The sequence below is a fragment of the Toxorhynchites rutilus genome, chromosome 3, assembly GCF_029784135.1.
Source record: "Toxorhynchites rutilus septentrionalis strain SRP chromosome 3, ASM2978413v1, whole genome shotgun sequence".
Classification (NCBI taxonomy): Eukaryota; Metazoa; Arthropoda; class Insecta; order Diptera; family Culicidae; genus Toxorhynchites; species Toxorhynchites rutilus.
Genome location: NC_073746.1, coordinates 327,583,334 through 327,597,298, shown reverse-complemented (window position 1 = coordinate 327,597,298; position 13,965 = coordinate 327,583,334). Strand labels below are relative to the sequence as shown.

The following is a 13,965-nucleotide window of genomic DNA, read 5'->3' as shown; positions in this document are numbered from 1 at the left end:
ACATCAAATATTTACCCACAATCCGTTTTGCCTGCCAAGATCGGGTCGATGAAATGTCAACAATCGACCTCAAATGCTGCCACCTTGCAATCGATTTATCGACCTTTCATATGCATTCATCGAACAACTTGACGCCACTTTTTTGCCAACATGTGCAAGGCGTCGACCCGCATGTAACGCTGCTTCCAACACTGATCGTCTCTTGTTTGTATTGGTTTGTTATGAAACATGAAAAGGAAAAACATTGATCGATTTTAATCATTTTATTCAAAAAAACACAAAATGCATATAAAATATAAACAAGATATATAATGCAATCGGTGCATTCGGGTTGTCTGGATTGACGATTCGAATCCAGCTCCTTTTTCTCCTTGACACACATATGTGGCTGAGGAGGTTTCTTCAATGTGCGCGAAGCACGAGATCTCCGATATGGAAAGTTGCTCGAAACACTATCGATGGTCAGGTCCAGATGCTGCTGCTGTTGATGTTGTCCCCTGGAACAGCCACCATGGCTTGGAGGATACTGCTACGGGAAAGCCGATGCTGTTGACTGCTGTAATAGAAGTGGAAATAAGCACTGTGGTGATGGGGGAATTCATTTTTCTCATTCACCAGTTGATGGAAGCAAAAAAGCCACATCATCCGAACGGGTGTATTCATAGCTGAAATAAAATAAAATAATTAGTATTTTATAATGTCTGCTATCTAATAGTATACCTGGTAAGAAACCACTTTGGGAGAATCTGATAATGTCACATCTTGCGTTTGTGATTAATTTCCACCTGTGGCGAATCTACATCGTCAGTCTCCCCACATTGTTGATCTGGCTTAGCATCATTCAATTCAATACCGTTCGTGTCCTTACTTCGTTGGTAGAAATGTCTCAGAACGGAATAAACTTTCACTGATATGCATCTGCTCAGTTGTTCCGTATCGAAATTCATTGCTTGTTGTGCCTGCTTCTGGGCAACGTTGTCCGGATGCATATGAACTAGTTTAGCTTCCGTGTTGGACCCAATTGGGTTCAGGAATGCCGCCGGTAGCAATCTTCCAGATTCATAAAGTAAAAACCTATCTATTCCACAAACGCCACTAGAGGAAAATCTGTTGAGATGGGTCGGAAAAAAATTATAAAATGAAAAACAGAAAAAGATTCCATACTCACCAGTTATATGATCCGGTTGTTTTGGTGTGAGATGACAGTTCATCGTTGAAGAAAAAGTGATGCCGATTCGTTTTGTTAATCATTCTGTATTTTCGACCAACGAATTTTCGATGTTACGTATTTGGGGAATAGGCATGACAGTATGGATTTTCAAAAGGAATAAACACACTTTTAAAATAAAAATTATGAATGAACATTATTTTTCTCAAATGAAATTAGTACTCAATGTAAATGAAAATCACTATTGCATGCAAGTGATGAAAAAACGTCATACAAAAATTATGCCTAAAGATAATTTTATATTATAAAGGTAAGTTTTTGTGAGAATATCTGAAAATTTATAGAAAATAATTTAAACTAAGGTCAGGAAAACGTACTTCAAGTAGATAAATAAAGCCAAGAAACAATTTTCATACAAATTCTACCAATTTAAAACTGCCTTCGGGCCGACTAATCTGATAGAGAATAGGTTCCCTCATACAAACTAATGGGGTATCCAGATGTCAACATCGTACCGAATAGGCACCAGCGTTACGGTCGGTGTTAGGTCGATGATTTTTTCGTCGATTGGATTGTGGGTACCCACATTCCGTTTTGCCTGCCAAGATCGGGTCGATGAAATGTCAACAATCAACCTCAAATGCTGCCACCTTGCAATCGAGTTATCGACCTTTCATATGCATTCATCGAACAACTTGACGCCACTTTTTCGCCAACATGTGCAAGGTGTCGACCTGCTTGCAGAGCTGCTTTCAGCACTGCTCGCCTCTTGTTTGTATTGGTTTGTTATTGAAATGAAATAAGAAAAAAATACATAATTATTTTTCATCATTTTATTACAGATAAAAATAAGCCATTCTGCTCAGCTATTTAGTTTTGCAACTCATTTGCAAATATGTATAAATATTTTAGGTGGAGATGGTTTGCTTATGGCAAATCTCAAAATCTGAGCGAGGGCAAGACTCCAATAGCTTTTCATATTTCACCTTGGGGGTCACCAGCATTAGAATCCTGCACTGGAGGATACTCGTTGCGTTTTTTCATCGTTTTAGTATTGGTGTCGATGTCTCCAGGGTCTGAAAAGACAAATTCATTACGGCATTATTCTCATAAAAAAAATGGAACTTACATAATTGCTGATAACGATTAACAGTCTTGGATCTCATCCTCTCATCTTTATAAAGTTTTTCGAAACACCATCGATGGTCAGGTCCTGTTGTTGCTGTTCTTCGGCACGGTCACCAGGGCTTGGATGATACTGCTGCGGAAATTGTTGATGCTGTTGGCTGCTATCACAGTGGCAATCCACACTGTGGTGATGGCGGAAATAATCTCGCTCACAGGAACCAAAATAGCCTTGTGTTTATAGCTGAAACAAAATAAAATAATTAGTAAATGAAAAATAGAAATAGAATCCCAACTCACCAGTTGTATGATTCGATTGTTTTGTTATGAGATGACAGTTTGGCGTAGAAGAAAAAAAACAGTGATGCCGATTTGTTTTGTAAATCATTCCGTATTTTCGATCAACGAAGTTGATCGTTCTATGTTAGGTCGATAATTTGTTCGTCGACTGGATTGTGGGTACCCACATTCCGTTTTGCCTGCCAAGATCGGGTCGATGAAATGTCAACAATCGACCTCAAATGCTGTCACCTTGCAATCCAGTTATCGACCTTTCATATGCATTCATCGAACAACTTGACGCCACTTTTTCGCCAACATGTGCAAGGCGTCGACCTGCATGTAACGCTGCTTCCAGCACTGCACCATATGGTTTAAATTGGTAAAATTGTTATTGAAAATGTAAAGGAAAATACACTGATGATAAATTTTAAACATTTTGTTATTAAAAAAAATATGAAATAGAAACGCATATAATAAAAATACAATGTATCGTAAATATACAAATAAACATAACTTAGTAATTAATGTAATATAACGTAGTATATGATTTTAAGTGTTTGTTTAGCATTTATATTAATTTGTGCATATAATTTTATGTTTCAAGCTTATTTTTACCAGTTTTCCTAAAAACACAGATGTGTCGAATCTAAAACTACTTTAATAAATTATAATCAGTTTTTGATACAGATTCATTTCTATCATTCAAATATTCTTTATTTTCTTGTTTTCCAGGAGAAACTATGGATGAATAGGAACTATTATTTGTTTATTATATAGCTTGTAGTGCACAATTTCATTTAATAGAAAAAACGATTATTTTGTTTCTCTTCTGCAAGACTTTCACTTTACTTGTACGATTTACTTATTATTTCTAGGCGAAACTTTAAATTTCTAAAGTATAGATTCTTTGAATTTTTAAAATATAGTGAACCTTTTGTTTCGATTTTGAACAATATTTATTTACTTGCACAATTCTGAGTATTTGTTTCTCTTAAGTTTTTCCATCAACCTTTTTGGAATAGTAAATTATTTGATGCAGATTATATTCATCTATACCGTATTATACAATATTTACATTTGTTCATTAGAGTGTAATTTCAATTTACAATTTTTCTTAACAGTAAGTAACAATGTATTCCAATATCCGAATATTTTTCTAGGTGATACCTTGGATCTTTTTTTTTAATGATTTTTCAGCATTAATTCGTTCCATATTGTACTGTTTTTGATTAAGTTATTTATTAAGAAAAATGAATATACAGCATTCTCGCTTTTTTTTATGTTAGACCAGCGTAATAGTTTGTATTCCTCTGTATCACATGTTGTACACACATTGTTTACGGTTTTCGATCTGAAATGAAAGTCAATCGAGAAGTAGGAAAAGCATTAAATTAAAAATATCATTTAGCGATTTTCTCATTTATCCATCTATTTTCATAATCAATATATATAATAATAAATATGATTGTGTGTCCGTACATCACGATTGAACTAGAAAACGGAACAGCAGATTTAAGTTATTATTAGGTTTATATGTCAAAATGAAAATCAATCGGAAAGTTAGCAAAACCTAAATAAAAGTAACTTTTATTGGGAATTTTGTTCACACGTTTACTGCCTACTAATTAAATTACCCTACCACAATCACCCTGCTGATTAAAATTATATTTTGTTTTTAAGTTTGATGTTTCTATTAATTTTGGGGTCACGAATTTGTTGTTTAAGATTTCTTACATTGCGGTAAGCTAACTGAACTTCTTAGTATACCATTTGATAATAAGCCAGGATGTTGATAACCATTTACATCACTTACATGGCCTACATGTGATTCGTTCAACCTGATTACTTGAAAAGTAAATGTAAACTATTGAATCCAATCGAATTCGGACACTGTTCTATTAAAGCATTTATTGATATTATAGATTTTATGTAGGTTTAGAAAAACGACGGAAACAGGAGACATGATCAAATTTATTAAAATCTTGTTGCCGGATGAGGTTTGCCGGTCTGCTAGTTAGAAAAAAAATTAGGTATTGTCATTATTTTTACGCTTTCGACGAGATGCTACTGATTCATTAAAGTTGTGTAGTGCTCTCATAAATTCGGTTTTGGAACGGCTTCGATCAACATGATATTTTGTTTGTGCAACATCTGAAATGAAATAAAAAAAAACAAGGATTAAACTCCATTGGAAAAAACGACAAAAATTGAAAAACATGACAATTTAGAGAGAGAAAAGAAGTACCTATAAGAACATCAACTATATGAAGTTCAGACGCATTGCCAGATGCTGTGCCATACTGAGCATTATACGCAGACTTACCAGTCCACGTATAACGGACAGTATTCGCGAACAGCAGCTGCACAATAGATCTAAAAAATCCGTACATTGATTCAGATGACTCTATGCTGAATCTCTCTCGTAAACCAATTTGTCCCTGCTGAGATTTCGACAACTCTTCAAGAGTCAATAAATCTTGGTCAGATCTTATTGGTAGGCGAATTTTGCTGTTAGCACAAATATTTGTCTTCACAGATGTTTGGATGTCAACGCTTATGTTCTCTATGGCATTTTTCATCGCTATTATGTATCTGTTCATAATATCCAATTTTTTGTCTGTAATAAAATTGTATAGTTACTTTTAGTGGCTTTATTGACATACATAATATAAAAAACGAAAGAATAACAAAAAATATATTCATAATTGCTGAAGACATCATGTTTTTTAACAATTGTAATTATTTACCAATGACAATCAAAGATTTTTCAACTCCCTCTGACTCAGAATTCACATATGTAGAATTTACAGTATAATCGTCTGCAATTAAATAAATTTGGGTGATTCATCAAGCACTAGTGCTTTTTATTTCAACATACCTTCTAAACGAATAGCTTTTCCGGGTACGGATTTATTTTTTTTTGTATTATCATCTGCAAATAAATAACTTTGAATGATTCATCAATTGTTAAGGATTTTTATTTCAACTTACATTCTAAACAAACAGCTTTTCCGGACACGGATATAATTTTCAATATCATTATCTGCAAACAAAAAACTTTGAATGATTCATAAATTGTTAGAGATTATTATTTTAACATACCTTCTAAATGAATAGCTTTTCCGGGAGCTGGACGTAAGAATAGTGTTCGCGGTTCTTGTATAACTACAATGAAATAATAAGAATAATGAAATAATAACTAATTTGTGCATTGAAAAATAAATAAAAATCAAATGAAATAGATTGAAGTTTGTAGTTATTGTGCTGAAATAGTAATGTACAATAAATTCATTACCATGAAACTGACGTTTCGTACCACTCGTGGATACATTGGTAGAAACTGGTTTTGCTTCAAAACTAGCTTTCGGAATCCTGGCAAAATTAACTGGAAATATTTGGTATCTATATAATTATCCATGTAATAACAATCAGTTTTTTTTTCTACATACCATCATACAGTTGTTGTGTTGTGGTATTATCAAGGTTCTCAGGTGGTATCTTAGTTTTTTTGATTGAAGCTTGTTTTGTTTCAAAAGTAGCTTTCGGCATCCTGGCAAAATTAACTGGAAAAATTTTGTATCTCTATAAATATCCATATAATAACAATCAGTTTTTTCTACATACCATCGTACAGTTGTTGTGTTGTGGTGTTATCAAGATTCTCAGGTGGTATTTTAGTTTTTTTTTATTGAAGCTTGTTTTGCTGCAATAGTAGCTTTCGGCATCCTGGCAAAATTAACTGGAAATATTTTGTATCTTTATTTTTATCCATATAATAACAATCGGTTTTTTTTACATACCATCGCACAGTTGTTGTGTTGTGATATTATCAAGATTCTCAGGTGGTATCTTGTTTTTTTTTATTGTGATATCCTTGGGCAAATTGATGTTGAGGACATTTTGTTCATTTTCTATAAATAAAGTGTTACTATATACATCTGCGAACCTTTTCGATTATTTTAAACTATGTATGATGGCGATTACCCAAAATTCCACTTTTTATTATTAATTCATCAATTACTGTGACTGTTTTTTCATGAGGGTTCCAGCGAACAGTGACCCTTTCTTCAAAAAAATATCTCTCGAATGCCAATTTTCTCATTAAAATATGATGTTCTACAAAATTGGCCAAAAGTTATTGTCATATTGTCTCGGCTCCATGAAAATGAAGATATTATTGACCTTCTTCCTTCAATTCATCTCCATATTGAAGTTTTATATCAAGAACGGTTAGCCATAGAATAATAATTCTTGTACCAATTTCATGTGAAATCCTGCGTAGAATTAATTCTCGATATTGCTGCTCTCGAATTATGACAATAACTTCTGTACAACTTTGTAAAACATAATTTTTAAATGAGAAAGTCGGTTTTCGAGTTATGATTTTTGAAAGGTTTTTGAATTCCTCGTTGATTCCCCCTCATCAAAATGAGTCACAACTATAATTATAAATGAATCCTCTTATCGAACTAATCAAACTAATGGTCGCAGTGGTTCAATGCTCCTACAGAAGAAAAACTCTCTTATGCTTGCGCGCACGGTTTTACAGACAGAAAAATCCAAAATTCAGTTTCGAAGAAGCTATGACTATTAAAATTGAATTAAGTTGAAGAAAACATATTTTCTGGAGATTTTTCATTGAATTATATCCATTTATTTAAATGAATAACAATCACACCTAAATAGTACACCATAGGAATATTACAGAGACACGTACGGTCTGTGACAGCGTGCGCGAGTATACGAGTTATGGTTTTACGAGTGAATCCATGAGCAAGAATATTAGGTGGAGCAGATTCGGAAACGTGGAAAAAAATAGTGAAATCCGTTCAGCAGAATTTGATAAATAGTTTTCCAGTACGAATTTTCCAAGTTATTAGCCGAAATCGCAAGTTTGCAAATTATTGACATGTAAATAAGCCGATCGTTTGGAATTTTTCATTTATAATACTTGTGAATTTTGAAATCTAAGCACAATAAATAAACAAAGAACTCTTTTGAACGAAATTGGCGTTAAATATACTTTATTCTAGGCATCCAACAATGTATGAATGTATCTTGTTGAAATTATATCTGTTTGTGTTGCAATGAAATAGAATCAGGGTGGTTTTATAGAAGTTGGACCGAGTGTATGAGTATAATGTGACAGTGTGCAGTGGATATTCGTCACAATACAATTGTCATGTATTAAAAAAAACAATCAGTTACAAAATTCGTGAGCTATTTGGCTCATAAAATCATGAAACCGTGAGTTTTTCTGACATAATAATGACACCATATTTTGTTTACCAATACAAATATACTCTGCTTACTGCTCCACTTTATATGTACCTAATTGCGAGCGAATACAGAAGGGTTAATAATGAAAATTGGAGTTTTGAATTTTGAATAACCGCCATCGTATATACAAAGTTTGAAATAATCGGAAATAATTTAGGTAGCAGGTGATCAGTTTGAGCTGAAATTGCTATAATATTGAATCATTTTTCAGATTAAAGAACTACTCACCAACATGAGTTTCCTCAAGACAGTTCATTTGACGTATAGCTTCGAAATTTATTTTAAAATTGGCTTGTTGGCTTGTATTCAACTTGGTATGCACAGCTGGAACAGTGTTTTTTTTCTTTTTCAGTTTTATTTCACCTTCATCAAAGCTTCTCGTCAGGTAGTCATAGTAGTCATTATTAACGCCCGTCTACAAATCTTCAGTGATTCTACATTAAAATTACAAATAGAGAAAACAAAAACTAGTCAGCCTCGATAGATTGTACAATTTACAATTAATGTGCTCAACAATGTGTTCTATTTTGTTCATCAAAGGGAGAAAAAAACAAACCTTATGCATAATAACGATTAATCCAGTTATTACGTCTAATTTTATGTGCAATACTTTCGTACAATTATCAGCATTGATTTGCACTGTACTAGGCCGTAGTGAAATTTTATCGCAGCAATAAACACCGATGGATTTGGAGGTCACTGGATCAACAAAAAGAGAAACGATATTCACTACCAAATTGCATTCCAGCATGAATATGTCTCCGTGTTTTCTTATGTTTTTTGCTTGGTATATATATCCATTGTGATAGACGAAATTATCGTTTGGCTCAGTTGTTATCAGAACATCTTGTTTGGTGGTAATGGCACAATATGACCCGTGTTTCTGTCGAAATATTTTTTTTTTACTGTATGTATAATATTTCATTTTTTCACCAAGACGGTTTTTCAGTTGGTGAAGTGGAAACGGAGCTTTCCTTATATATGTAAGCAATATCCGTAAATAGTTTTCAAATGGGAATGCTGAGAATGCATCAAGATTTCCATGTATTACTGCATCATCAGCTAAGTGGGTAGCTAGGTGAAAATTGTATACGAAAAATTGCTCTCCATACAGCATTTGGAACTCATGCCCAAAAGCATGTAGTAGATTTTTGGCGATATCATTCTTGGTTTTATGGAGAACAGGATGGCATAAAATTCCTATCGCTGCATGTAGTTTCAAAAAATGGTCGAAAAACCGCTTATCGACCACATTTAAAAAAATAAAAGGACCAAGATATAACAAGATAAAACGATATTCGGATGCTTTGTAGTACTTAAATTCCTTTAATGGTCTCGGTCTTCTGACGAATTCTGAACATATCTGATATTTTACAGCGTTGATTCTGTAGTCTATTTCCATTTTCTGCGCGTTGGTCAGTGAATAGGGTTTATTCACCGTATTTATCCAATAATTTAGAAGCGTCTTAACAACGCCCAGGCATATGTTATGCATGTAATCGATAGGAATCTTTGAAACGCATCCAATGTTTATTTCAGCGAGTGGCGGGAGTCTATTGGTGTTCGCATGATGTTCGTCAAAAAGGTTCTTGAATGATTCATCCGTTCTAGAGGTCCAACCGATATTTGGGAACACAGTTCGGTGTCCAACACTATAGCCCTTGGTTGTGCATTTCGGACATCCGTACAAACCGTTAGCTGCCTATAAACATTGAGTTTAATCGAAATATTACGGAGATGTTTTAACGTAGGACTACGTCTTTCATTTCTATACCGGGGTGTAAAATCAAAGTTTCGAAAACGAAAGCGTTACGCCGGAGACCGAGATTTTGAGCGTTAATAGCTCTTAAACAACTGAACGAAATGGTATGATAAACATTTCATTCGAAAGATAAAATGTCTACGCGTTCTATACTTGTTACTTTTTGATCCAAAAACTTGTTTCAATAGTCTTAAAATTGCTTTCAAAACAAGCTATTGAAATCACCAATCGGTATATAAGCGAGCGCCGCTCGGAAATCCACTCAGTTCTAATTGAACAGCGATGGGAGCATGTTGTCGCTTTTGTGGTGAAGCTCTTCGTTTATCATGAAAGCGCGGATGAACGGTGTCACCTGTTTGTGCACCCTAGGCCAGAAGGGAATCCATCAGGAGGAGAGTGATGCCACAAACGGTTCCCCGGGAAGACATCGCTACACACACATACACGCGCGGAATTCTTTCCGTTTGGCTTTCCATTCAGCATCGCGAAAGTTCCGGAAAGATCTAATCATTTCTGGAAAATAATCTGCCAGTTCCCCTTGGAATTGAAAATTACATTCAAGCGAAAGAGTTTATTTTAATGTTTTCTATCCATAAAATATCCATATAATACATTTGGGTTTGTGATTTGTCAATCAAGTACAGTTAGCAGGAAAGCTTCTGAAGATTATTCTTCAGAACAAGGTTTTTCGTATCCTATATTGGATGCATGAAACCTTGTGCCTTCAACGTAACGCTCTTGTTTACGAAGTTCCCCAAATATTCATTTATTCATTCATTCAGAATGGATTTAGATTCAACTTCAAACAAATGATCTCTAAATCAACGATAGTCCTACGTCACCCTTGCGGTTATACCATAGATATAACCCACTTCCTGTGTTTTACCTTTATATCCAGAACAAAAGCTTTCGCTTGGGCATCTATTATAAAAGCACTTACAGACAGTTCCAATTGAGTATTGTTAAATTCCATTCCATTTGCAATCAAATTTTGAAGCTCCAACACAAAGTCTTGCATGTATTCATGAACATTTGATGGTTTTCCAGGCCCATGATAAACCGCCACCGGCAAAACATCCGGAAATTTGTTCATTTTCACCATGATTGGCCAAAAACTACTACGCGAACTTTTGGCCAGAGGCACTCCATCAATTCCAAACTGGATTTCATAGCGTTTGTCGAGGGCATTTTTTTCATTTTTCAATAATATGTGTTCGATCATTTTTTTGATTCCAAAATAACAGTAATATCCATCGCCCATGCGACAAATCTCTATATTTTGTAGCTTAGCACTTTTTTTTAAAGTACTTATACGTTTGGGTAGATCTGGAAAGTGATGCTGACTAAACCATTGAAGTAGATCATTGGTAGCAGTCTCGGAAACGTTGTACTTTATGTGCCAGGATACAATTTTCTCGCCCACACTAGGCACATCTGGTTCGCTTTCGCTTGAACTCTCGTTATCTGTCTCAAGTTGCATTCCTTCTGCCGATTCTCCACTCCCTCCGACGTTTTGGTTTTCACAAGTATCAGTAAATAAAGGACATATTTCATTACCTGTTTCAGTCATTGAACCTAGACTCGGGGGTATGCCACTTAAACTAGTACCTCTGCTTAGTGTTGTCGTTTGCGTGATACCTGACCATTTGTAACGTTGTTCCAGTTCTTTACGACTTTTTCTGAATATTGATGATGAGGACGTCATGACTGGATATGACAAATAAGCCAGTTACTAATTGTGATACAAATATTTATAATCTTGGGATATGTATCTTAATATATATGATGTATCAAGCGTTACTAGAGACTTTTCGTAGAGTGGCCACCCTATATAGAAATAAAAGACGTAGTACTACGTCAAAAATGCAATAGGAATAGTTTTTTGGGAGAGACACAATTGTAATTTCTGTTAGTATCACATTTTATCAGAACAAAAAAAGGAAACGAACACACCAATTTAACACAATCTTTAATCTGTTTGAAGCCACTAGAGAGGCATTTTATAGAAAGACGTCTCCATACATAAAAGTTTAAAGTTTACTGGTAGAAGTTCCAAAATCATTAGTCCGTTATAAATCGTTGCAATTTGTTTAACTATGACTGTGTAACTTGAACCAATTCCACCTTTCAAAGTAGATGGTTCCATGGATCTAAACCACTTAATAATAAATATTTCTCCCGCTCGCATAATATTGGGCTTGCCTTCCACATTCCATATGAGCAACAAGTGGAACGTTGTGTTAAAATGTTGAATTTTCGCGTCAGACTTTCCAAATCTTCTGGTTGTCATTTGTTTCTATGCGGCAACACACCATAACAAAATTAAAAACTCCCAGAGCAGGTTCCTGCAGATGAGCCTAAATACGGCCCATACGGAACAAGAGCATAAATTAGCTGAAATCAAAAATGTTGAAGCCGAAATGCTAAATGTCATAAATAATTTTTCCTATAGAAATAGAGGCTCTCCCAAGTATATAGAAATTATAAGACGTTATAAACAAAATATGATAAATTCAAATAAGGAGAAATCGAGGATGAAAGGCAAAAATGTATCTGTAACAACCCTACTGAATGCGACGCACCTCACGATACACCGTCAAACTTTATGTTGTGCAGCTCCCAGATGCCACCCTGAACTATTATTTGTCAACCTGTTTTGTTTATGGGTATACAAAACAAACAGTACCAGTAACAAAAGTCGATTGATTAAGTGAAAAGGTTTGTTTATTGAGATAGTTTATGCGTTGAGTTTACTATTCGATTTAAATCTAACTCAAATCTAAAAGCGTCGGGAACCGTGTCGATTTTCTTTTAAAATTACATTCCCTGTGGAACTTTTGCTGTCTCAACGTATGCATTAACTAGCGTCATTCATTAATACTTGGTTGAGATTTCTATGCCGAATAACACGCCTTGAATGTACTCTGGAGTGGCAAGCTCTAGAATACGCGTGACCACAGTGCAAGCCGGAAGAATTTTCTTTGACGAAGAATCCCCCGACCAGAACGGGAATCGAACCCGAACACCCGGCATGATAGTGTGGGATGCTAACCACTCGGCCACGGGTGCACCATATATTACATGCATACAATTGTCCATAATTAAAAACATACTTAAGTACGAAGATAGCACGGATCACTATTTTGTGACTACTACAGACAAACCATCAGTAGAGAAAACTAAACGTGAGTGCTAACACTTTGTATTTGAAAAGAATTTTCTGATGTATCCCAAATTATGTTATTATGCAAACAAAAATTGTTCCCCTGATGCTAGACAAGAATTGTGAATTTATAATTACTAAATGTTTTCTCATTTTGTGTTTCTCCCCGAAGGGATTTTATAGCTTAGTTCTGTTGTAAATATACGAGTTACGAAACCGGAAATTGTCTGTCCAGTTGCTAATGCAACAGCATCACTTAAATCGAATGTAAACGTGAAGTGAACTCACCTGTCCTTCTAATCTCTGACGCCTTGTTATGCTGGAGATTACCTGAAATTGAATGAAACAATTAATTAATAGATTAAGAATTTATTGACGACAAAAATAGTTTCCATACTCACCAATTTATTTTTCCAACAGAATTAGTAGCACCGAGTTGTTTCCTTTTATTTGAGTGTGCGTTTCCACTTGTATATAATAGCTGTAAAATGTAAAAAAATAGGTTAAAATTGAATACGAAGAATCGAGAATCAAAGCGAAAATGCAGCAACACTCGAATCGTAACCTGAACTCACCTGTCTTGTAAATCCTTTCAAGGATTGTTTTGCTGAAGATTCCCTGAAATAAAATGAAATAATTAATGATAACATTAGAAATTAATTAGAAACAAAAACAAATTCTGTACTCACCAGTTGTATGATCTGTTGTTTTGTATGAAATGACAGTTCATCGTTGAAGAAAAACATGCCGTTTCGTTTCATAAATTGTTCCTTATTTTCGACCAACAAAGAGCGTTACGGCCATTGTTAGGTCGATGAGTTTTTCGTCGATTGGATTGTGGGTAGTCTCATAGAACAAATTATTTTATTCATTGTAATGAATTGTTATGGAGTGCCACATCGATTGATGCGAAAATCTAATAAATCCTCCGAGAAGCAATTATTGCGTGTACAAGAGGAAGCCTATATCTTCGATTTTGACCAATCAGAACGCGGTGTTTCTGTTTGGATAACTTTTGAGATATTTCAATTGTTGGATGGTTAGTTTAATGAAATATATTATTTTCTTCAATGTAAAAAAGTGCTATGGAGTGCCGAAATCGGTTGACTTAAAATATCATCAATCCATCAAGAAATGACTGAGCAATATGCGTTTGATATTCGACATTCCCAAAAGACGTAATCC

At 34.6% G+C, this 13,965-nt stretch overlaps 2 protein-coding genes and 3 long non-coding RNA genes across 5 annotated transcripts; all 5 read right to left on the bottom strand.

Moving 5' to 3' along the window:
• Nucleotides 1–248: 248 nt before the first annotated feature.
• LOC129777789 (uncharacterized) lies at nucleotides 249–1,110 on the bottom strand. Its single transcript, XR_008743290.1, has 3 exons — nucleotides 721–1,110; nucleotides 616–665; nucleotides 249–556 (listed from the first exon to the last, which is right to left on the bottom strand). It is a non-coding gene; the product is annotated as an uncharacterized LOC129777789 (long non-coding RNA).
• A 953-nt stretch (nucleotides 1,111–2,063) lies between these two features.
• Nucleotides 2,064–3,038, bottom strand: LOC129777791 (uncharacterized). The gene is made up of 3 exons (XR_008743292.1): nucleotides 2,594–3,038; nucleotides 2,298–2,537; nucleotides 2,064–2,244 (listed from the first exon to the last, which is right to left on the bottom strand). It is a non-coding gene; the product is annotated as an uncharacterized LOC129777791 (long non-coding RNA).
• A 1,563-nt stretch (nucleotides 3,039–4,601) lies between these two features.
• LOC129774559 (uncharacterized) lies at nucleotides 4,602–5,619 on the bottom strand. The gene is made up of 5 exons (XM_055778320.1): nucleotides 5,567–5,619; nucleotides 5,454–5,507; nucleotides 5,323–5,394; nucleotides 4,821–5,192; nucleotides 4,602–4,726 (listed from the first exon to the last, which is right to left on the bottom strand). Exons 1-5 carry the CDS (start codon nucleotides 5,613–5,615, stop codon nucleotides 4,602–4,604), a joined length of 672 nt encoding a protein of 223 aa, XP_055634295.1. The 5' UTR covers nucleotides 5,616–5,619.
• Nucleotides 5,620–5,674: 55 nt separating this feature from the next.
• On the bottom strand, nucleotides 5,675–6,123 carry LOC129777792 (uncharacterized). The gene is made up of 3 exons (XR_008743293.1): nucleotides 6,025–6,123; nucleotides 5,871–5,960; nucleotides 5,675–5,740 (listed from the first exon to the last, which is right to left on the bottom strand). It is a non-coding gene; the product is annotated as an uncharacterized LOC129777792 (long non-coding RNA).
• Nucleotides 6,124–8,280: 2,157 nt separating this feature from the next.
• LOC129774558 (uncharacterized) lies at nucleotides 8,281–13,678 on the bottom strand. The gene is made up of 6 exons (XM_055778319.1): nucleotides 13,470–13,678; nucleotides 13,356–13,398; nucleotides 13,182–13,261; nucleotides 13,069–13,110; nucleotides 8,412–11,324; nucleotides 8,281–8,289 (listed from the first exon to the last, which is right to left on the bottom strand). The coding sequence occupies exons 5-6, from the start codon at nucleotides 9,348–9,350 to the stop codon at nucleotides 8,281–8,283; spliced, it is 948 nt and encodes a 315-aa protein (XP_055634294.1). The 5' UTR covers nucleotides 9,351–11,324; nucleotides 13,069–13,110; nucleotides 13,182–13,261; nucleotides 13,356–13,398; nucleotides 13,470–13,678.
• Between the last annotated feature and the right edge of the window lie 287 nt (nucleotides 13,679–13,965).